Source organism: Ceratotherium simum, chromosome 40, assembly GCF_057802395.1.
Source record: "Ceratotherium simum simum isolate JZ-2026a chromosome 40, ASM5780239v1, whole genome shotgun sequence".
NCBI lineage: Eukaryota > Metazoa > Chordata > Mammalia > Perissodactyla > Rhinocerotidae > Ceratotherium > Ceratotherium simum.
The window spans coordinates 7,190,713-7,214,255 of NC_141939.1; the positions used below are offsets into that span (position 1 = coordinate 7,190,713).

The window sequence follows — 23,543 nt, forward strand, 5'->3', positions numbered from 1 at the left end:
AGGTTCAGGTTAAGGTGAAGAGTTATAAAGACGAAGAGACTTTCTCCTAGGAGTCAGAAGTCAATGGCTCAGAATTAAGTATCTAGCCTTAGTAGAGAACAGGTGATATTTGGCAACATTCAGGGGTCAATTTTCCCCCTGTGTGTGGCTGGCACAGCTTACCCTAACCATTCAGATCTAGCTTCCCTGGGAATCAGGTTTGGTGAACCACAGAATCAGAATAGGGCCTTTTAGTAGGACCGGCACTACAGAGGAAGAGCTTCTGCCAGCCGCCACTGCTATCCATGTTAAAAATGGGAGACGGGGCCCTCGGGGCCCTCCCTGCCCTACTCCACAGGTGTATTTGGGAAAAATAAAACCTTGTGCTTTAAACAAATAAATCAAAACCACCCACATTTATTTTCCTCCTAATGTGTTACTATCTTTCTTCTTCATATCTTTCACATTTCTTTTTTATTATTTGATAGCATCTAAATTGTAACAAGTAGTATTTACCCAAGCAATTTAAGTGGTGGGAGTAAACACAAAAGAAGAAAGAAAGGAAAAGAAACAGATGAGCAGTTTTAAAAGGCAGGCATAATATAGCTAGGTCAGGCAATGGAGTATTTTGATTCTAACAGCTGCCAATTTTCAAATAACTTGATGACAAAATGATAATACCGCAGTGCATGGTACTTCTACCATCTCTAACTTTGTTCCTTGATGATTCAAAAGCCCTCTGGTAAGACTTGGTGTAAATCAAGAATTGAGATACAACTTAGTAAATAGTCTAGGTGTTTTTTGGTCTAGGCAGAGGGGTTAGGAGAAGAAAAGACATATTTCTGGTCATAGAAATGGGATAACACTCGAAATTTGGTACTTGAATTGATTAAAAATTATTGTGGTTGCACGGATAAATCTTAAAATTTTAAACTGTTTTCATTTGGAACTTTAAAAAATATTCTTTCAAGTCTGAAGACGGGGACACATAAGGGATGTGATACCCTAAAAATCTCATGGGCTTTCAGAATCCTGCCTGTCAGGGTATCAGTTGCATTTCAAAGACACAGGCAGGGATGGAATGATGAGTCAAGCCACTTAGGAGAGTGAATGGAAAAATACCTAACAGTGCACTGTACTTCAAGAAAAATTACTCCCCCATACTGTTATTACTCTAAGTAGATTCTGTTTTTATTCTGATGTAACTAGAGCGGTAGCGTTGGAACATTTTCAGTAAAATTAAATTGGAATGCTCTGACTTCCAACAAGAGATTACACTATTTTCTGAGAAATCCTTAGAAATGACATCTCCATGACAGAAAAGAGGTGCGCGGGAGGAGGCAGGGGATTGTTCTGCTTTAGCTCAATTTGTAGCAAACTGGAGTTTGGGTTTCTTTCTTTTTTTAAGTTTATAAAAGGAAGCCTCCTTCATAATGTGACTCAGGATACTATTTCCTTGGTGCGACTTCCTGATAAACAATGTAGCCTAAGTGCTCAGGAAGTAGCAATCCACTCCTGCTTTGTACTCCGCGGAGGTGTGATGCTGGACTGGGCATGAAGTGATCACAGTCAATTCCCTTTGGTGTCAATAAACAAAAACAACAAAAACTTTCGTTGCTCTAGTCTGCATCACTACTATTGAACAGGCTTCACATAAGAACACTCAGAATGAGAAGACGACTCAGAAAGAGGTAGAAAGATTCAGGAAGAGATAACTTAATGGTTCTGGTTAAAGAACTGTGTGAGTTATGACATTTAAGGAGTGAGGCTGAGAGAGCAATAGCATCCAGTTGTTACGGGGAAAGCCTGCATACTCTGAGCATAGACACCTAACTTCAGGAAGGCTCCTGGAGAAATTATGATCACATTGTGGTTATTTAGACATCCACAAAGGGAAACAATTATATAGTTTTAAGGTAGAAAATGATTTTCCAAAAGAGACAGAGAATGTTCAATGCACACCAATTTCCATGAACCATTTTAACAAAGGTCTCCTGGCATACCAGATACAGTTTTGTTTTCCTTTAAATGATCAGCATAGGTTATAATGCCTAAGAAAGTTGAACATTATTGTTAATGCATGAATTAATAAAATCTTTTAGAAACCACTTGGCCAAATTGCCTGTAAACCATGTTCAAGATGAGATTTGAGATTGACAATAGTGAGGGACTGGAAACATGTCATTGGAAAATACTTTCACATTTTCACTCTATGACTAAGTTCCACTAGTAGTGTTTTCTAACTCACACGATGAAACTGAGTTTTAGCTACTGAAAAGGGCTACAATTAAAAAAAAATACTATTATAAGGTCTTTCTAATAAAATGCTTGATAGAACAATAAAGCACCAACATTTGGTATTATGCAATCTATCTTTTAAAACTCAAAATCATATATATACCTTGAATGAATAAAGCAAAACTTACAGCTGTGATTTGCCCTCTAGTCTGGTCCTCATCATCTTTCAGTTAATTGAATGCACCAGCTGCTTGGGCCAGTGAGAACAGTTCAGTATCTCAGGTTCACATGGTTATTCCAATCAAAGTTAGCAATACGCACTAGAGGCTGGAAGTTATAGGTATTGTTTTTTAATAGGTAACACCTGCTCTGATCACTGTAAAACTTCAAAAAATACAAAGATAATTTTTCGGTTTGTGTTGGAGAAAAACTTGAATATTTACATCCCTTACCAGTTTCCCTCTCCTTGAATTTTCTCCCAGTATGTTTTCCTAGAATAGATAGATTTCCATTTCAGAGCAGGTTTTTAATGTCTTCGTGCATTAGTGGATGGGTGGTGAACTCATATTTACTGATGGGCCTAATTTCTAATGGAAATCCTAGTAGAAAGATGAAAAGATTCCTAAATGAGGAATCTTTTGAGACAGGGTTATGCTTTCAAGGGGTTCTTTGCACTAGTTTGGTCATAGGCTTGACATCCCAATGCATGTACAGTTTTAACTCAGTTTTGCTCTTTATTGAGTGTGTATAAACACACATCCCTTCAAATCAACTATACTGTTCTCGGATTTTCCTATCTCCAAGGTACACTTTCTGTATTTTGACATTCACTTGATTACAACATGCAATTTCCAACAACTGAACCACTGCAGGACACAAAACAAAACACAGTTCTATCCGGCAGCGGCTACTTCTTGGGTAAGGCCTAATTTCGGCTCCTGCACTGGACAATGGTTTGATTCCTCAATTTCACAGACAACTTCACAGTGACACACAAAAGCTAAGCACATTTTTGGTTAGCCCGTGCTCTGAGAAATCTGCATCCAGATAAAAATATGATTGCCCCCTTACTGTCTGGCCACTGAAGCACGCTGTTCCCATCTGGTGTAGCAAGGTACTTTACTAGGAAGGGACTCCTTCTTCCTTGCAAAAACCTAAACCATTTGTAAACCATCTGTGGTGCCCATGCTGTCAGTGCACTGCACACGCCAGAAACATCTGCTTCAAAGAGATGTTCTTAGGTTGTTTTCCAACCATGGGCTCCATTCAAACTTCAGGCTAACCTTGTACAGAGTCAGATTCCACCAGGCACAGACTTAACTTTTGAGTAGGAGTCAATATCTGCTAAGTGTTCCATGTTGTAACACTATCAACAGGCATTTTACAAAATGCGATGAATGGGATGCTACTCGTCCCCTCCTCACATTCCTCATGAAAGTACAATGGCTTCCGGAAACCTTGACAGAGAGAGAAAATCAATTATTTCTCTCTCTGCTATTAACCAGCTCTTGCCAACTATTCATCTTACGCGTGATGATGACTAACATTCTCCGAATGGCGAGCAGACGCTCTTTAAGCGAGGTCATGCCGAGTATAGCCAGCTGAGCCTTGCGTTCCAATGGCAACACCGCCAGGATCCACCAGGACCAAGCAGGACCACTAGGATTACTCTGCAAAAGAAAGGAAAGGAAACCACAAAATTATCGCCTAAAATACAAGCCTATCAAGCCTATCCTTCCAATGCTGTCTTTTATTTCACCAACAAACATGAGCAAGAATTAAGTGCCACCTCCTAACTTAGGTCTACTTCACAATTCATCCAGCCCTCAAAATACAGTTTACTCTTACATTACACATCTAAGTGTGGGGGAACTCACAAAAGGGCTTGCAAGAGAGGCATCTTCCAATGCAGAATTCCAGCTGAGAACCAGGGAGGGTGGACTGTGGAGTCACCTTAGCTTAGGGTGAGGTAGCTTCTACTGAAAGATTAGGAGTAACACTGAGGCCAAAGTGCACAGCAGCAGCCAAGCCACTGTGAGGAAGGCACCAGCCTCCCTTCCAAGGGTTGGAGAAAACGACCTTCTACACGATTCACAACTCTCCTTTTCCCTCCTCATCTAACAGAGTGGGGAAAAACTGAGTGGCATGCTTAATGGGAAGGGCTCAGCATAAAACTATCTCCCATGTACTACCTAAAATCCTCTGTGGTAGGAAGAAAAATAGTTTCCCAAAAGTGTCCACTCCCTAATTCCTGAAACCTGTGAATATGGTAGCTTCCATGGCACAAGGGACTTTGCAGAAGTGATTAAGGACATTGAGATGGAGAGATTATGCTGGATTATCCTGGTGGGATCAATGTCATCACACAGATCCTTCAAGCAGAGAACTTTTCTGGGCTGTGGTCAGAGAGAGATGTGACTGTGGAAGAATGGTCAGACAGTGTAACACTGCTGGCTTCGAAGATGGAGGAAAGGGCAAGAACCAAGCAGTGCCAGCAGACTTTAGAAGCTAAAAAGGTAAGGAAATGGATTCTTTAGAACCTCCAAAAAGGAATCAAGTCCTGCCATCACCTTGATCAGAGCCTGGTGAGACCTGTGTCGGACTTCCAACCTCCAGAACTGTAAGATAAATTTCTGTTGTCTTAAGCCACTACATTTGTGTAATTTGTATCTCCCAATTAGAGACTAATTTGGATTAATAAGCAAAACTCCCTACAGAAAAGAATGATTTATACCTTGATTCGAATTAGTCTAACCGCCTTGCTCCCTGAATCTGAGCTACAATGCAGAGTAGGAAGAGGGGGTTATGGGAAAGTGGAAGGTGAGGAAGGATTCAGAGGCAATTTCTGTCTTAAAGCACTGTCCTGAGTTTGGAAAAGACAGAACTCAGGTGGTGGTAAAAGACAGAAGCCCTCAAGAGACAGGAAAAGATAAAAATGGATGGAAAAGACACAAAAGACATTTCATCTGAGCCTAAACCCACTGAGAGCTGGTCCCTCCCTACCTTTCTCCAGAGGGGTGTGTGTGTACAGTAGGGGGAACTGTATGCTCTCAGTCACAATCCTAAACCATCGCTGCCTGGCTCTGTCACCCAAACGCAGAGGAGAGGAGTGACTGGCATGCAGAAATGCTGCGCACACCTGAAGCCCATTCACTGCTTAAAGAACCAGCGTCACCGAAAGCCCTCCTGCGGGGCACCAGCAGAAGCCCATGACGAGCGAACAGAAGGGCACAAGCTTCTGACTTAACAGGAGTTAGGAGATTTGCTCTTCATTTATGTGACACCTGTTTATTAGGTGCCAGGCAATGTGATGCACCAAATGTGGAGGGTTGATGCCAATAAACCAAAATTGCTATTTAAATCTTACGATGCTGATGAGAGAAGTAAAAGTACAAAAGCTGACAGCTGATCAGAATAAACTGATTTTTGATAGAAAAGAAATTACCTTTATGCAGCATTAATCAGAAAGCATTTATTGCTTTGCTCCAAAAGGCACATGCTACTGTATTAGGTGCTTCTTTGGGCTGTTAATAAATGAACTGGTTCATAAGCACATGGAGTATATAACATAATACCACCACACATCACAACTGGAAATCACAGCATCATATAAGAAAAAAGGAGAACGTACCTGAGGCTCAGGTTCCCTGTCTGGCATTAACCCAAAATGACTTAAAATTTGTTCTTTCATGTGATCTCGAAGTGAAGTAAACCAGGAAACAGACTGTTGATAAACTGAATCATGAAGAGTGGTAAGTTCTTCATACTCGGGACCTTCTACCTGACCAAAGAAAAAGACATGACCAGTTTAACAATTCATTATTACACACGAAATACAGTGAGTGACCTCTGCTGCTTCTGCTAAATGGGATTCATGGCATTAATTACTTTGATAATTCATTAGTGTTTTATAAACAAGATACATGCTCAACATAGAAACTGCACTTTTTTTACATAGTGGAGATCTATCTATCCTGTCTATCGCATTCTGATTTTTCTCTCAACACTACAATATAAGCACATATCCCATGCTATTATGAATAATTTTCATGGCTACATGCAATCATATATTTGAGCTATACCATCATTTACTCAACCATTCTCATAAGCTATGTTAACATCATTCCCAATTTTTCATTTTTAAAAATAACACAGTAATATAAATACTTATGCAAAAGTGGTTTTTTGGGGGTTTTTTGTGGTGAGAGAAGGGGCTGTCATTCCCTCAGGACAGTTTCCTAGAAGTAGAAGAGTTTAACAGTTTAAAAACTTTACACCCAAGTCAAAGAGTTAGTTTAAAAATTATATTCCATATCACCAGACTATATTCCAACAGATGTTCCAGCTACAGTGCACTCACTGCATTGGCCTCATGTCAGTGGTGGCCCTAACACTTTAGATTTACCATGCTTTGCTTCTGGGCACCCATCTCCCTGTCAAGTCACTCATTTCAAGCATGTCTCGGTCCTACTTAGGAACCTGAGTGGGAAGTGCAAGGACTGGGGATCAGGGGCCTGGGGGGCTTGTTCTAGCTTCATCACTGACTCTCACGGATGAGTTTTAGCCAGTCACATAGCCTCCTTAGGACAGAGTTTTCTCATCTGTAAAATGGGAATAGACCATTAAGGTCCTGTCTAGTTATCAAATTCCAGTATCTATGAAAACTATGGTAAACTAAGGAATTAGATTGTAATACATATAACCATTCTCAATTTGATCTATACAAATCAAATATTCCTATATAGTGGAGTGTTTTCTTTAAAAAAAAAAAAACACTAAAATTATTTCATGTTGTAGCTATTTAGGCTCCCCATTTTAAAATAAATACATACGCCATTCAAAGCCATCATCCACAACAATAGTCGATAAACCCTCCATCAGATTTGTTATCAGGGCAGCAGAGGGACCCTGAGAACTATCACCTTCAGTCACAGCCTTTAAACCCAGCTCCCTGGTCCCGACACCTTGGAGTTGGACTCGCTGTGCTCTGCTCCTCCGCACTGCGAGGCCTTGTGCTCACAGACGACCTGAAACAGCAGCTGGAAAGGGGACAGAGCTGGCACTTTGGTGTGACTCTACTCACAGGTGTCACGAGTGAACACCGCTGTCCCCAAAGTGAGTTCCAGTGTGATGTGAGATGGCTAAAGACTCTCCATTTCCACATTTCTCAATGCGAACCAAAGAATTCAAAAGAGGGATACAACAATCCAAGGATTTCCTCCTCCTATATATTTTTAATGTTTTTGTTGCAGCATAATTTACATACAAAAAATGCATAGATCTTAATTGTTTAGCTCAAAGAGTTTTGTCCACTGTATACTCCAGTGAAACCACCATTGTAAACAGGATGGAGAACATTTCAGCCACCTGGAAGGATTTCTGCATCCCCTTTCCAGTCAATCACAACTCCCACCCCACAACCACTCTCCGACCTCTACTACCAGAAGCTAGTTATGTCCATTCTTGGAAGTATATAAATGGAGTCAAACAGTACACATTTTTTGTAGTGTCCGGCTCCTCTGGCTTAGCATAATGTCTATGAGATTCATCCGTGTTGTTCTGTGCATCAGTAGTTCACTCCTTTTTATTGCCAAGTAATATTTCACAGTATGAATATACAACAATTTGCTTATACATTCACCTGCTGATGAGCATCTGAGCTGTTTCCAGTTTTGCTTAATGAATAAGACTACTACGGACATCCTTGTACAAGTATTTTTGAGAATCCCTTCAAAACACTTTGTTAATCTGTCAAATTACGTGTCCTGATATTTCTATTAGACTCACACATAATTCCTAAGGGATAAGAGATCCAAGCCTTTTATACTCAGCTTCAGAAGGTACTTCTCAGCACTACTGTTTTATGTTGTGTCTCACTCTGAACTGATACCACTACCTAGTTCAGAGTGACTACTGCTCACAAGTCAACTTGTTAGTCGCATGTCTTTGCAAATACCACGTTTGTGGAAACCAGTCATGGCGATTCGTTCACATGTCGCCTACAGCTGCTTCTGTGCTACGACAGCAGAGTTACGCAGTGGCAACAGAGACCATGTGGCCTGGAACGTCTAAGGTAGTTACTGTGCGGCCCTTTACAGAAAAAGTTTGCCCATCTCAGGACCAGAACATCAAAACAATGAATCCCAAACCCATTTTGCAAGTTTTGGCAATAAGGTAAATTTTTCAGGGGGAGAGTATTTTTCTATCAGCTCCAAATCAGGAAAAAATCTGAGATAATAAATAACTTAAGTGCTGAACTAAGAAGGAAATAAGTAATATTGTCATTAAAAATTTGACCAAGTGTTTTCCACAATGCAGAGGGAAATAAGGTGACTGACCTCTTGAACATACACCAGTAAAATAAACCTCACCTTTTCGTCTTCAAGATATTCAATGTCTGCCGTGTTATAGCCATCTCTGTGACGGTGGCTTAAAACTCTGAACCGACTAATGCCAATGGCATCCACCACGGAACTCCCATCAGGGAAGGTTCTGACCTCCTTAATCTCCAGCATGCAGCCATACTCTGAAATCCTGAAAGGACAGTCCGGAGAAATGACCATGACTTAAAAAATGCAGGAAGTCTTTAGTTTTCCCTAGATGTAAGTCTGGGTCTTAAACGAATAAAAAATCAAACAAAACAAATGGTGTCTCCACATGGAACCACCAAGGTTATTTTCTCTGAGACACCTGCAGATGATTCCTTCTGGTAAATGGGAAGTATACTGGTGTGCAATGGCTGCAGAGGAAGGGCTGGAGGTGAGAGAGCACTCGTGCCTCAGTTGTTCAAACAAGCTCGTGCTTTGAGAAGGACCCAAGGGATGGAGAGAGATGGACTCTTAAATCCTCAGCCCCCTTGGCCAGGGAGCACCGTCAGGAGCTCCAGAAAGCACAGACCCTGCCCAGGCCCCCAGGTCACTCAGACTCTGCTCCCTCCTCCTCCACTTCCACCGATGCTGGTCAACTCCATCCTCCCCAACGAACTGCTATGGAAAGTCATCTACAATCACTGCCTTCATCTCCTTGTCTCCATTTCACACCTCAATATCCCAGTGTCTCACTGAAACGACCCCAGCAGAAGTCGCATGACCCTGCTGACCTTCACTGACCCAACACCCTCTGCTGCTCTCCTTTTGCCCTCTCTGACCAATCCAGCCCTTCACAGCTCACTTCCTCCAAATGCCCCTTACACACTGAGACTACCCACGAGGGCATCCTTGGCTACTTGTGTCCTCCCTCCAAGCTCTCCCAGTGATCGTACCCTCCCTCGCAGTTTTTAACTGTCGTCTGTATCCTGATGATACTGAGCGTGCCTACCCTGTGTCAAGCTCTACACAGAGCAGTTTACAATATGTACTTACTTGAGCCTCACAAAAACAAGGAGGCTTAGAAAAATTAAACAACTTATCTAAGGACACAGTTTAAGATTTAAAGCCAAGATTTGAACCCAAGGCTATCTGATTCTAAAGCGAATGAACAACTTCACTACACATCTTCAAACTAATGATGAGTGATGATTCTCAAGTTACACGCCAACTGCCTGCTGGACACCCCTTCTGAGATCTCTAATACAACTGTCTCTTCCTGGTTATCTAACAGAACTATCTTATCTACAGCTGTGGCGTGCACGGAGGCACCCTGAAAATCCCCTTCAACGGAGGACTTGTAGCCCCCAGTGACCAGCAGGCAGCCTCAAATGTCGGCCCCTCCAAAGTCTGTCTCCACTGCAGAACCTGTCTCTCCAAGGAGCATCCCATCTGTGGACGGGAACCTGTGAGTGGGTACAAACTCCCCCTGCATCCGCAGCTCCAAGGGGACCTAGACTCTCACACTTGTCCACAGGCGGCCATTAGAAATTTGCTAAAAAAATTAGCTGAATTCTTCCTGCACACTTGTACGTCTTCTTCTCTGGAGCTCTGCCACAGGTGAGCCAGGGCTCTTGTCTACTCTCTCCCTGGAGGGACCTGGCTCTCCTCCGTTGCCCTGAGCAACCTACGCACTCTGATGGGCGCAAGAAACTTATGTTCTGTAATTTATCTAGAGTAACACTCTTCACACTGCTCTATGTCCTCGGTGGGAGGGGAACTTCTGGAACTTGTCTTTTCACTTTGCTTTTGCTGATTTTGATGAATCAAATTTTAATATATTCAAATTAATCTCTTCCTCTACACTATGTGTCTTCAGCATCCTGTGTAAAAAAAGAAAAAATTCTTTCCTTATTCCTAACTATAAAAATAGTCCCCAACACTTTCTCTTAAGTTTTTTAATATTTTGTTTTCCACATTTCATACTGGGAATGTAAATGCATTATTTTGTGTGTATGATATAAGGCAGAGAAGAGATTTCTTTCCCCATTTGGGTTACCCACTAATTTTCTGAGTACCTTTTATTGAGTAGTTTGCGTTTTCTCATAAAACTATATATGAATTTGAAGTCCATATGAGTGGATCAGTTTCTTATCTCTATACTCTGTTTCAATGGTCTACTTACTATGACTTGTAAGTCTGACATTGTAGGAATGTTCTCCCATCTTGCTCAGCTGTTTTCTTCAAAACCATCATGATCTTAGTCTGTCTTTTGCTTTTCCATTCTGATTCTAAAATCAGCTTGAGCAATTCCATGAAAAAAACCCTCCTGGATATTGACTGAAACTACTCTGGATTTATAGATTAATTTGGGTAAAACTGGCATTTCTATAACATTGAGTCTATGCATCCATGAACATGGTATTTCTCTACATTTATTTAGATCTCCTTGAATGTCTTCCAATAAAGTAGAATTTTCTCCATAAAGGTCCTACACATATATTCAAAATGATCTGTTCCTAAAGTATTTATGGTGGAAACTAGTAGGTGGCCCTAAAAATTCATTCTCCTCTTCTTCTTGAGCACATGGGTGGACTGCATTTCCCAGCCTCCTCTGCAGTAGGTGTGAGCAGCAAGGATGTATGTCCCTTCTCTCCACAATCCTTTAAGAGCACATGTGCCTCTTCCACCAGCCAGAACTTGGATGTAGTGACCTCATCACGACCAAGCAGTGCTGCTAAAGCCCTAGGGGCTCAGGAAGCCAAGAGATGGGAAGGACCCAGAACTCCCAAAGCAGCCCACGGAGGGGAGCTGCCTGCTGATTTGGAACATCTTCCCTAGATAAATGATGTCAAACAAGGAGAGGTAAAAACCAAGTGCTGTGGGTTTTATAAGACTGAAAATTTTCTGGCTGTGCAGATAAAAAAAGGTTTTGTGGAGGATGTAGCAATTTTCTTAAGATCTGAAAAGTTGGACCAGATTCATTTGTAAATTGATGAGCTAAAAGAAAACTGCAGGCAGAGAGAAGCATGGAGGTATGAAAACATGAACTGTATTGAGAGAAGGACAAATGATATCATAGTGGACCAGCAGGTACAAAGTTTGAAAGGAAGGAGTAGGAGAAGAGGCTAGAAAGAAGGTTGAGATCACATCATGGATGGCTCGAATTTATACTTTGTTATGTGATGGGAGCCACTGGAGATTTTCAACATCATCCTCAACCGTTCTTCAAGAAAAATGACAAATGATACATTTAATTAGGATCCTTTGAATGCTGATAATTCTCACCCTGCGTGCTCAGCAGATAAACACATGCCAAAGCGTTTGGTGCCAGTTTCCATGCATCTCCTTATCATAAGCCGATAGCGGGGCTCAAAGACGTGGAGTGGACATGGGACAGTGGGGAAGGCCATGGCGCACACAAAGATGGGGACGTCTCTGGTCAGACTGTAGGGTAAAGGAAAAGGTTAACTTAGATGTAGGAGCGATTAGAAACAGAAGGGAGTATTAGTCATTATAAAAGGGCAAGCAAAAGCTAGCAACCTCAATTCTCTCATTTACAAAATAAAACCGAGGCCTGCCTCAGTCTTGAGTGGGAAAGAAAGCCAAGGACCACACTATAAGAAAGTTCTCAGCTCACCCGGGTTTCCTGCCAAAACTCTCTTATTTAATTTGATGATAGAGAACATGTTGAATTGTATTAGTTTACTTAGAAAAAGTTATAGCTTATGACTAGTATAAAAAAAATTCTGATGTCCTTGAGGGCATTATCTTTAGTGCAATAACAGAGAGAGAGAGAGAAATACCGTATGATCTCACTCACCCATATGTGGAACCTAAAAAAAAAAAAATCCCAAAACTGAGCTTATAGATACAGACAAAAGATGGGTGATTACCAGAGGCAAGGTGGAGGGGAGTGAGAGAAATGGGTGAAGAAGGTCAAAAGGTACAAACTTCCAGTTATAAAATAAGTCCTGGGGATGTAATGTACAACATGGTAACTGTAGTTAATAATACTGTATTGCACACCTGAAAGTTGCTAAGAGAGTTGATCTTAAATGTTCTTACCACAACAAAAAAAAATTCTGTAACTACTGTATGTATGGTGATAGATGTTAACTAGACTTACTGTGGTGATAATTTTGCAATATATACAAATACCCAATCATGCTGTACACCCGAAACTAATATAATGTTATATATGTCAATTATATCCCAATAAAAATAAAAACAGCAATAAATGAATAAGAAAAAAATTCTGATGAAAGCAAAAACTACATAGTAGTCAAAGGTAATGAGTTCTAAACAAAAAGAGTTGAAGAATTAAAAGATCTCAATAGTTAAGGTTACTACAAAACAAAACTTTAATCACTTTAAAAGACAACTGTAAAAAACAACTGTGAATTAAAAAAACAACACAACAAAACAACTGTCAAGCCTATTTTGAGTGGTAATGCTGTTTTCCCTTCTGTTTATATATACTGTGCCTTTTCAATTCTGAAAAACTCAATCTTGCTTATTTAGATACAGAAAGCAACTACACAATTTTGTTAAAACACACTTTTAAGATATGTCTTATAATCTCAATTATTTCCATAAACTCTTTGCAATTAATATTTTTTTCTATTTTGAGGCTTTCTGATTTCTCCGCCAAGGGGTGAAAATACCAAGATAAAGCTATGAGGTTAATGAGGATTTTCTTCTTTAATCTCTATGCAAGACCACGGACATAGAGCATGGGGACTTACTTTGATAGTTCTGTCATTTCTTCATCATATATTCTCTTCCTATCAGACAGTTCATCCGACAAATATCGAAATATTAATTCTTCGGCTAGAATAGTTATATTAAAATTTCTGCTTGCCAACAACTGTAACAAAAGAAAATGTTAAATAATACCACGTGGTAATTAATTCTAAAGGGCAAAGCACCCTCTTCCCAGTCGGAAAGGTCCACAAGGAGGCAGAGAGGTGTGGTCTTTGAAAAAACAGAAGGGATGGGGATGAGAGCACGGAGGTCAGCCTGGCAGGGACGAGGCAGGGCAGTTCCTCCTCTAGGAGAAAAGGGCAGGAGGTGTTCACCTGGTGGAAGGATGAAGCAATCCCAATCCTGATGGCTTCTAGATTTTCAATCAAGTGTCATAATATCAGAGAGGAAGAGCGAAAGCGAGTAGGATTTGTTGGGAGAGAAGAGAAATATGAAATAATCATCTTAGAGAGTGAAAAACTGAAGCTACTAGAAAGAATAGTAAGAATGACTACTAATGTTTTGAGTCTAAGATTTAAGACTGTGTATTTAAATTGAAACCAATCTCCCCAATTTTCTGGTTTTTCTCTCACTTTGCTATGTTACTTATACGGACACATGCAAAACGCAGAGTTGACTTCACTTGGGTTGAGAAAGGGAGTGAGGGACCAAGGAATTAAAGCAAGATGTGAAGGGGATAGTAGGTAGAAACTGAATAAAAAAGTGCTAGGATCAATGGGTTGAAGGGTCATATGCGGCTGAATAACTATTACTCTGTGTGTGTGCATTGTTTTTATCTCAGGCATGTGAATTTATAAATAACACCTCTTCTTCACTGACATTCTAATATACATAAGGTACCAATTGCAGATGCTTCATATATTAGCCTTAAAACAGCACTTTACTACAGGTATTGTCTATACTGCACTAAAGAAGAGGCAGGGTCTCAGAAAGGTTAAGGGACCAGTGCAGAGCCACCGTGGCACAGTCAGGACCCCAGGCCTGTAGGTTTCAATGTGCTGTGCTGCTGTTTCTCTGGAAACCTGCTGCATTTCTGGCTCTACACAACTCCCACACACGTATGTCTGGGTGAGTCCTGACATACCGCCACGTTTCCCTCCAGCTTGTGTGAAAAGCTACACATATTGCTGTAACTGACTGAGAACTAGGAGTTCAACCTCTGGAAACAGCTGTGTTTGAGAACCTCATGTACAGAATAACCAGCAGAAACACGTCTTACTTAATTCACAATACTACTTCATAGTTTTCATTATTAATCACATAGGTATTTATAAACTTAGTTTATGGTATCCTTTTATTGAAGAGTAATGCAATAAAATTTGCTTTACTTGGCATTATGTTAACAAGGTTTCTGTAGATACAAAGATTTGACAAATCATGTGTATAATAATGCATGTGAGGAAGTATAAATTCATGAAGTGATTTCTGCATTGAACAAAGATCAAATTATGATTCTGGATTTTAGTTTTATTATAATATAATTTCTGGAAGATTGGCAATCTACGTATAGCTTGCATGCAGTCATTCACTCATTCATTCAGCAAAGATTTCCTGAACCTCTAGTATGTGTTCTGGTCCCTGGAAATAAGAGTGAAAAACAGAAATCATCTCTGTCCCTAAGGAGTTTAAATTCTAGTGCCACCTCCAGACACCGCTTCATCGCATAGCCTCCTCTGAGGCAGCACTGAACACAGAAGTGAATGAAGGGTCTGTGATACAAACAATGGTCACAGACATGCATTTCACTTTCTGAGAACAGGCGAGCATCTCCACCAGGGCTGTACCCACTGGCCCAGACAAGCATGGGTACAACAAGGCAGCAGGTGAGATGCTATGTCACTGCTAGCAAGAAGAGACAGCAAACACCGTGGAGTAGAACCACCAACGGAAACCGCTACGTAGACTCAAAAAGCATCTACCATCACAACGCATGGTGCATAGCACAATGGTTGATGTTCACAGTGAGAACTCTGAATAACGCAGAAAGATTCAGTAGGAGTGCAATTTAACAAAGCAAGTAGGTATATATAACATTTTAGAAAGGGTTCAATTATAATAACTTATTTTAACAAGTTTTAGCAGTAAATTAAAAATTATTAGTTACATTTAAAAATTCACTTAAGTATACTATCTCCTTTACCATGTCAGATTTAAAAATGAATTTTACAGTACACTCATTTAAAAAAATCACTTTATCCTACTTCAAATGTATTAAGTGAGTTTAATCTGTAGGAGGTAATTAAGGAAAATATAATCAGTATCATTTTATGGATGAAAACATAAATTCCCTCCCATCCAAAGAAGTTAAATAACTTGCTTTGTGGAAAGTTAGTGGCACCAACAGGACCAGAGCCCAATACAGTTGATACACATTCATTATTTGAAAAACTGACCCAAAAGCATTCAGCTTTTAAACATTATTTATTGTATTTATCATACCTAATGTATGGATTTAACAGTTTATACCTGAGTTTGTTGTAAGCCCCGTGGAGTTGATTCTGACTCCCAGTGACCCTGTGGACAGCAGAGCGGAACCCTGCCTGGTCCTTTTGTGCCCTCCTCTCACCTTCTGGCGCTGTATCAGGCAATGCTCAGCCGCTATTCATAGGGTTTTCACGGCCAATATCTTCAAAGGGAGTGGCTAGGTCCTTCTAGTCTGTCTTAGTCTGGAAGCTCTGCTGAAACTTGTCCACCACGGGTGCCCCTGCTGGTTTTTGAAATACAGGTGGCATAGCTGTCAGCATCACAGCCACACGCAGTCACCACACTATGACAACTGACAGACGGGTGGTGTGGTTCCCTGACTGGGGAATGAACACAGGCTGCAGTGGTAAGAGAGATGGATCTTTACTACTAAACCACCAGGCTAGTATATTTGGGTTAGATATAATTAAACAGCTTCCCCCATGGACCTTAATTTTTACTGGTTTTGATTTCAGACAAAAGATACTTATGCACCAAAGGGACTTCCCAGTAGTCAGAAATGATCAAGTCTTCAATCCTATGCAAAACTGAGTACTATGAATATGACTCCACCTTGAGATGAGGTAAAGGAGAGAATCCCTGACGCCCGTCAAGTGCGCCATAATGTCATCACAGTCTGTTATGATTAACATATGGTAAGGGCTCAGTAATGTCATCTCAACTCTTTATAATTAACATATACTAAGTGTTCCAACAATGTCACCTATTTTCAATGTATCTCAACTATAATTCATGCCTGAAAATTTCCTTGACATTTAGTTGTTTCTGTATCCAAACTTTCCCTGTGTATTTTTTGAGAACTCAGAAAGATGGGAAAGAGACCCACCTTTGGTTGGAGAAATCTGCCTTTCTTTAAAAAATGGGTAGTAGAAGCAAAGCCAACCCACGAACTGACCATCTACTGAGGGATGAGAAGAGGGCGGAACCGTCTTCTCGTTTCACAAGAAATACTCACTTCCGAAAGTTTCTCTTTGCACAGTGGACAGTGTGGCGCGTGGTCGAGGCAGCGCTCAAGGCATTTCAGGCAGAAGGTATGTCCACATGGTGTAGTGACGGGCTCAAAGAGCAACCTGGAAAACACATCTGAGTTTTCAGAAAAAGTGTCCAGAAGAAACTTTCAAATAATCTGTTTATTTTATAATAAGAATTCCTTAGGCAATTCCCTTACTTTGTAGAAATCACTTATACCCATTTCCATTTATATTTTCCTTATCAAATTTTTTAAAGAGAAATCAATTATTACTGAGGTATATGTAATTTTTCTGATAATAAAAATCTCATTATGTTTAGGATATAAAATTCAGAAAGGCTGAATTTTTCAAGTTGCATAGATTCTACATCATCCTACCTCATGCAAAGGGCACACTCAAAGTCAGTTACATCTATCGAGAGCTCTGGACCTTCTCCTATATTAGGGTTCATGTTCTTTTGAGGTGAGGAATCTGCCTCTGAAAAAATTTAAAATGCTATAATTAACACTTGCACATCTGGATAACAGCATGCAATAACTGTATTTCCTCTGGATAAAATGTGTTATACCAATGTAACAAATCATGCAGGGCAGGAAAGGTTCCTGTCCAATTAACAGTATATAGCAATAAGTGATCCAGACAGTAAGCACAAATAAAAGTTAAGCTACATCTAAATTTTTTCTGCTATTTCTAGCAAGTCCTTGAAGGATTAACCATTTAAACTGTTCTATAATCTTAAGGCTGATATATTCATTTCATTATTAATTTTAAACTACCTGTGTAAATTTTTTTAAATATATTGAATATTAGCTGCCATTCTCTCACTCTGGAGTCACACAAGTCCATGGCAAACAGCTTACTGACCTTTTCTGGGAATTTTTCCAGGGGTGTTCACGCCTTGCACATTCTCCAAATCATCCGGAAACTGTCTCTTTAAACCGGTGCTGGGTGCTACTGGAAGGATACTTTCTAACACTTCTTTATCCTCCTCAAAGTGCAGACCCAGTATATAACATAAAACTGAAGAACTGGCATTTCTAAACACATCGGATTTCTCAGATGCATTCTGGTTAAGAAGGAAAAAAGCATCCTGAATATTAAAGAAATCACAATATAAGACAAAAAAAAATTCCTGCAGTAGCCTTTCTTAGAAATCTTTGGAAAAAAGAGGGCTTATACTCTTCCTTCATAATTGGTTTCATCTATTAACTTCCAAGATGAACTTTACACTTTTCACGGTAAAATATAGGATGATTTCTTCCTGAGAAAGATCAACTGAACATCAGTCTTCATATATTCATAACCATCCCCTGCTTTTTCTTGGAGAAAAGAAATAATTATAAATAATTTCAAGTCTCCTGATGCTTTGGGTTGTTTGGAAATGTCTAAAAGTTTCTTTCAATCTTCAATCATTTTCATAATTTCTACCAATTTCCTTTAAAAGTTTCAACTCTCAGGTTGAGGAGCTAGAACTGGTCTTGAGAAGTACTTCGAACTAACGTAATGCCACACAGTCTGAATAGCTTGTAAACATTCAAAATTAAGGAATTACACAAAGCTTGATCAAGATAATACTGACAAACACAAGCACCTCATACCTTAGAACTCCCTGCATTATCACCTTCTTCCAGGGGAGGCTGGGTGTTCACATGGCTGCGACACTGAGCCTTTAATCTGGTGCTCAACGTTCTGCTTTGGATGGAAGAGATTAAATTTGGATGCACATTTTCTGAAGCTGGAAAAAACACCTCACACATTACCTATAAAATTGCCAAGAAAAAAATGTTAAAGCACTTTTGAAAAATATATATCACATTCACAGGAAACTGTGAGGCCAAATAGGCCTAAAACATTGAAAAGAATAATTACCATATTCCAATTGACAATATTTTAAAATTCAAACGTTTCTGAAACCACAGTGAATGTTGTAAGCACTTTAGCTCCCAGTCCCTTTCCATTTTAGTCTTAACAATTACAAAATATGAGCATTACACTTTCTTTCTGTCTGGTCCTTACACATCTTCTACAGAAAATCTCTCTAAAAGTCTCATGAATAAGAGACAAAAGCGGGGTACAGAGGTTACAGGGGGTCTCAGATTAACTCTAAACTGTGATCACCCACAGGATTGAGATATTTCTAGAGGACTGCTCAATTTACAAGAGAATCAGAAGAGCCACCTGGCAAAGGACTTGAAATGAAGACAGGTGAAAGGCCATATTTCTGGTTCAGGACCCATGGACCAGCTTTTGGTGGTGGTGGGAAGTGACTGCCAGTCACTCGAGGGTCCTGCCAAACCTCTGGGCTCAGCTGAATCCAAGGGCCTAGGAGAGGCAAAAAGAAGTGGCTAACGCCTCAACAAAGAATCCCCCCACTGCTCCTCATGTGACAGGTGAGTGCACCAGAACCCACGACCTCGGCAGCAACGAGAACAGCATCTCAACAGGGACATCAGTGTCCTCAGCACTGACTCTGAGGAGCTTCAGCAGGTGGTGCCAGGCAGGGTACCACGCTTCCCGGGTACCAAAAGGCTGGCAGTATTTTGGCACTATTTGTGATAGAAGATATCTATTACCAAAGAACGCTGGAGGGAAAAACATCATGTCTGAAAAAGCACCAGACAGACAAGAATGCACGAGACTTAAATTCCGGTCCTGGGAACTTTGTGAACCTGCTTAATCTTTAATCTCTCTGACCTCAGGCTGAATTTTATGCTGTTGTAAAGATCAGCTGAGATATGATATATTTTAGGATTCTTGTGACATTTTCAGGTGGGACAAAGCAGGCAGGGATAGTTAAAATAGCCAACTCAAGATTCATATTATTTTGACAAGTTTAGACAATGGCCAAAACCAATGAGTTACAATTCAACAGGATTAACAAAGAACAATCAACTGCAAAAAAAAAAAAAAAAAAAAAAAAAGGATAAAAAGTACGCTAGAAAGTTCTCATTTAAAAAAAAAGATCTAGGTGTTTTAGCTAACTATAGTTCTAATAGGAGCCAACAATGTGATGGTATCAGGCTAAAAATAAATAAAGACGCCTCATGACATGAACACAAAAGAAGGTAAGAGTTCACCACCAGTAGTTGTCAGATGTGGGTGCTGAAACTTGGGGTACACTAGAATGCATCCAGAGGAGGAAACCTTACAACCTGTTCTATGGGAAGAGGATGTTTGGTCCAAAGAACGACTTAAGGCAAAGATAACAGCTGTTCTCCAATATCTAAGGTGGTTTAGAATGAAGCAGGAAGAACTGATTTTGTCTTGCTCCAGAAGATAAAACTAGACTGTAAAGTAGAAATTACAGGATAACTGTACGGTAAAAGCTGGCAATAGTGTTAAATGAGGAAAATACTGACATATAAAAAAGAACTCCTGGTCACTGGAAGTGCTAAGCCTGTAACTATTACATAGGCTTTTTTATGGGGTAGGTTCCTACATTAAGTGTGACTCAATGCCCTCTAGACTGGGTTAAACATAGAAGAGCAGATATTTCTGCATCATGCTGGTGAAGCTACGCTGAAAATTTCAAGTCAACTTATGCAGCTCAACTGATATATTTCGCATCTATCACAATGTTTTTTATAAAGCTCCTACACAAACTATAACACTTGAAACTACAAACTCTAGGAAAAATCTCTTTGCCTCCCCAGCCTCACACATCAACTCCGCCTCACTAACACGTGTCATTCTTTCAGCAGAATTGAGATGTGCATGTGTGCTGTCTCATGAAACATTCTGCTTTATCCATGGATGAAAGTCACCAAATGCATGGATCTTATCATTATTACTGTGTGTTTATCACATTGTCATGAATATCCAGAATTATATTTCTTGTTTATTTTACATGCAGCAGTTACTCAGCACGGACACAAAGGCTGTAAATGAGACTTAAAGAAGAACATCATTTAAAGGAAATCACACCTTCTGTGCTTCTTTCTTCACTGAGTTGCATTCAGGATTTAAAGCAAGGCAGTAGAGAAACTCCCTCAACACTTCCTGACTTCTTCCCAATCCAGACAGAGCCTGCGCTTTCACATGATGCCCCTGGATTCAAAGACAAGACAGACGTTTAGAAAAACAACGTCATTACATACTTGCATGTAAACAGCCCTGAAAAAACCACTGGAACTATCTGTTTTATTTTCATATTAAGTAGAATCAACAAAAACCCACTGGGTGTTGCTCTACCTCTACTACCTTGGAAACTGAGCGAACCTGAATGTCTCATAAATACAATCTACAGTCAGAACACGGCAGTCACCAGACCCGGAATCTGAGCCCACAGCAGTTCCGAGGGACACGCTGAGAGAGAACTGGCTGTCTACCAACTTTAAATTCACTCAGTAATCACCGGTCACTACCATGATCCTGTCTTCAAGGAATGTAGTCTTGGGCTGGCCCTGTGACTTAGTGGTTAAGTGCGCGCACTCCGCTGCTGGCGGCCCGGGTTCAGATCCCGGGCATGCACCGACGCACCGCTTCTCCAGCCATGCTGAGGCTGCGTCCCACATACAGCAACCAGAAGGATGTGCAACTATGACATACAACTATCTACTGGGGCTTTGGGGAAAAAAAAAGGAAGAGGATTGGCAATAGATATTAGCTCAGGGCCGGTCTTCCTCGGCAAAAAGAGGAGGATTGGCATGGATGTTAGCTCAGGGCTGATCTTCCTCACCAAAAAAAAAAAAAAAAAAGGAATGTAGTCTTGTGAGAGAAGACAGACATGATCAGAAATAACTCTAACACAAAGTGTAATATACAAAGCACCACAGCAGAAACGAACAAAACGCAATATTGCGTTGATCAGTATTTTCCAACAGCATTGTTTTTGTCTTATGGATGCAATATTTTCTCAAATCCTTGTAAAGACTGTGGTTTGTTTTACTAGTTCATGTATTATATTTCCATGGGTCAGCTGTTCTGATCATTTTAATCCTTCTCTTCTGTGTTACTGAATTTTTTCTTGTTGACCCCTGGTTCTTTGTTCATCTTTGAGAAAAATGGACTGCTTCCAAGAGCTTTCCTCTGACAATGAGTCAGTTAGACCTTTATCCTCATAGACTTCATTGTTGAATGGAAGACTTACTGGGTCCTCTGTCCCTGGGTGGGACCTATTTGGGAGGTTTCCTTTTCAGGTGTGTGGCAGGGAAGCCAGGCCTTAGGCTGGGAGCCCCATATGCCAGGATTTAGAGGGGCTTACTCAGGGGAACCTGCCACACTAACTGGCAGCCATAATTTTCCCCAGGCAGTTTGTTCAAACTCTTTAGTCGGGAGGCCCTCTGATCTCTCTTCCCCACTGCTGCTCTGCACAGCAGAGTGAACTAGCACTGCAGAGCAAACCTCATTTCTTACTCCATCCTAAGAGCCTAAATCCTCTCTGGAGCTTGGGTTACAACATGAGCATGGCTCCCATCTGACCTGAAACCTCCTCTGCTTTTTCATCTATTAATCCACATCCCAAAACCTGTTGAACTTTCTAATCCCATAAATACTCACCATTCTCATCAGTTATGGACTTAATTCTTGTTTATACTTTCTGATTGTCACATTTTTATCGAGGTATAATTTATATAGAACAAAATTCAGCAATTTTAAATGTACAGTGATACATTTATATGTATACACAATGTATATACATACACACACACACACACACACACATATCACACTTGCTTTATCCATTCAGCCATCCACCCACTCTTAGGTTGTTTCCATATCTTGGCGATTGTGAATAATGCTGCTGTGAACAAGGTAGTGCAAACAGCACTTCAAGATGCTGACTTCTTTTCCTTTGGATATATAACCAGAAGTGGGATTGCTGGATCATAAGGTAGCTCTGTTTTTAATTTTCTGAGGAATCTGCATACACTTTTCCATAATGGCTGGACCAATTTACATTCCCATCAATGGTGTTCAACGGTTTCCTTTTCTCTAATCTTTGCCAACACTTGTTATCCCTTGTCTTTTTGATAACAGCCATCCTAACAGGCATGAGTTGATATCTCACTGTGGTGCTGATTTGCAGTTCCCTGATGATTAATGATACTGAGCACATTTCATGTGCCTATTGGCCATTTGTATGTCTTCTTTGGAAAAATGTCTATTCAGGTCCTTTATCCATTTTTTAATCACATTATTTGATTTTTCCTATTGAGTTGTATGAGCTCTTTATATATTTTGGATATTAGCCCATTATCAGATATATGATTTGTACTTTTATCAGTTTCAATTTATTGTTTCCTTTGCTGTGCAGAAACACTTTAGCTTGATATAGTCCTATTTGTTTATTTTATCTTTGCTTGCCTATGCTTTTAGCATCTTATCCAAAAATCATGCCATGACCAAGAACTTTTTTCCCTGTGTTTTCTTCTAGAAGTTTTACAGTTTCAGGTTTTACATTTAACTCTTTAAACCACTTCAAGTAAATTTCTGTGAGTGGTGTAAGATAGTGATCCAGCTTCACTCTTTTGCACGTGGACAGCCAGTTTTCCTAACACCATTTGTTGAAGAGACTGTCCTTTCCCCATCGTGTGTTCTTGGCTCCCCTGTCAGAGATCAGTTGACCACGTATGCAGGGGTTTATTTCTGGGCTCCTGATTCTGCTCTACTGGTCTATGTGGCTGCTTCTACTCCAGTTCCATACTGTTTTGACTACTATAACTTTCTAATATAGCTTGAAATCAGGAAATGTGATGCCTCCAGCTTTGCTCTTCGTTCTCCAGATGGCTCTGGCTATTAGAGATCTTTTGTGGTTCCATACGAATTTTAAAAACGTTTTTTTCTATTTCTGTGAAAA

General features: G+C 40.2%; 1 protein-coding gene across 3 annotated transcripts in view; it reads right to left on the bottom strand.

The window, feature by feature from the left end:
* Window positions 1-2,545: 2,545 nt before the first annotated feature.
* The window catches only part of LONRF2 (LON peptidase N-terminal domain and ring finger 2), a 39,052-nt gene continuing 18,054 nt past the window's right edge, over window positions 2,546-23,543 (bottom strand). Inside the window, exons 3-13 of one of the 3 annotated variants that reach the window (XM_087426223.1) lie at window positions 20,669-20,791; window positions 18,343-18,504; window positions 17,609-17,810; window positions 17,122-17,221; window positions 16,729-16,843; window positions 13,271-13,392; window positions 11,811-11,969; window positions 8,589-8,751; window positions 5,849-5,998; window positions 3,763-3,887; window positions 2,546-3,674 (exon numbers count right to left, since the gene is read on the bottom strand). In XM_087426223.1, coding sequence (XP_087282349.1) covers window positions 3,647-3,674; window positions 3,763-3,887; window positions 5,849-5,998; window positions 8,589-8,751; window positions 11,811-11,969; window positions 13,271-13,392; window positions 16,729-16,843; window positions 17,122-17,221; window positions 17,609-17,810; window positions 18,343-18,504; window positions 20,669-20,791 — 1,449 coding nt within the window. In that variant the 3' untranslated portion in view covers window positions 2,546-3,646. Of the gene's footprint in view, window positions 3,888-5,848; window positions 5,999-8,588; window positions 8,752-11,810; window positions 11,970-13,270; window positions 13,393-16,728; window positions 16,844-17,121; window positions 17,222-17,608; window positions 17,811-18,342; window positions 18,505-20,668; window positions 20,792-23,543 lie in introns of all 3 variants that reach the window. The other 2 variants (XM_087426225.1, XM_087426224.1) reach the window with 2 other exon arrangements.